The 1,389-nt window shown below is 42.5% G+C and overlaps 1 protein-coding gene across 1 annotated transcript in view; it reads left to right on the top strand.

The window, feature by feature from the left end:
- LOC107087399 (dual oxidase 1-like) overlaps positions 1-1,389 on the top strand; it is a 34,831-nt gene that overhangs the window by 29,870 nt on the left and 3,572 nt on the right. Inside the window, exon 25 of the mRNA XM_015378967.1 lies at positions 494-649. Coding sequence (XP_015234453.1) covers positions 494-649 — 156 coding nt within the window. The remainder of the gene's footprint in view (positions 1-493; positions 650-1,389) is intronic.

The raw sequence follows: 1,389 nt of genomic DNA on the forward strand, positions 1-1,389 counted from the left end.
TATTTCTAGATTGTTATTGCAGTGTAGGATGGTTGATTTTACATCCAGTTAACCATTTTGGTGCAGTTATAACAACGCCTGGCGACAGGGGTGGACAAACGGGTCAATTGTCCCAGACTCAGGACAAAATTGAGACTCTGGGTCTGTTAAAAAAGACAAACCCTTAAAGACCCTGAAACTGTAGCTCATCACAGATATAAGCCTGAAAGTGCACATGAGCAGAAAAAGATAGCTAACGGGTCGAGCACGTAGGACGGCCTTACTTAAACATATCACCAGAGTGATTGACAGTTAGAAGGACGACTTATTTAGATGATCCACCAGGAAATAAAAGATCCTCCTCTATACCTTTAAGTACAATTTAAAAAATACCTTTTTTTCACATAAAATAAAAAGCTGACATTTTTATTCAAGTCCTTAAAGCGTTTCTAGTACGATCTGGAACTCGTGTTTCTCATTTTGAAAGCCTCTCCCTCACTTCTGTCATCTGAAGGTTTACTTCATCTGGGTGACCCGCACACAGCGTCAGTTTGAGTGGGTGTCCGACATCATCAGGGAGGTGGAGGAAATGGACACTCAGGAGCTGGTCTCTGTTCACACGTACATCACTCAGGTGGCAGAGAAGTTTGACCTGCGCACCACCATGCTGGTGAGATTAACCAGAACATCACTTCAAACCATTTCCTAGTCAGAGATTATTTATCAACAGGAAGTCAAATGTTTGGATGGACGTAGGACTATTTACTCTCTTTGAAGCTTCCTTTTGATATGTGCTGAACAGAGGGGTAAGAAGTATAAATGTTTATGTCTCAGTAGAAGTAGAAATCCTACTGTTTAAAAATCTGCTTTGTAGAAGTTTGTGAATAGGAATTTATTTCAGACAGTTTTCTGGCAAACAATAAAACGCAATAAATTAATCAGAGAAATTAACACAAAAGAGACTAGTTAAAATCAACCAAACCAAACTCCTATTTCCAAAGTAACTAAATCCATCCATCCGTTTTCTGTCACGCTTATATAAGCGGGTCGGAAGGGGTGATGTGTCTATCTCCATCTGTCTACAGGTGAGAGGGGGGGGTCCATCCTGGACAGGTCTCCAGTCCATCACAGGGCAACACAGAGACAAACAACCACTCACGCACACACTAAGGAGAATTTAGAGAAACCAATTAACCTAACAGTCATGTTTTTGGACTGTGGGAGGAAGCCAGAGTACCCGGAGAGAACCCACGCATGCTCAGGGAGAACATGTAGACTCTATGCAGAAAGACCCTAGCCTCGTGAGACCATCCTGATCTCGCGAGCTTTCAAGGTTTCACTCGCAGATCAGTCTGGAGACTCTCCGTTGAAGAAAATTTGGAGCCGTTCACCAAACGAACGTCCAATCAG

The sequence above is a fragment of the Cyprinodon variegatus genome, unplaced genomic scaffold, assembly GCF_000732505.1.
Source record: "Cyprinodon variegatus isolate N-32 unplaced genomic scaffold, C_variegatus-1.0 Scaffold183, whole genome shotgun sequence".
NCBI lineage: Eukaryota > Metazoa > Chordata > Actinopteri > Cyprinodontiformes > Cyprinodontidae > Cyprinodon > Cyprinodon variegatus.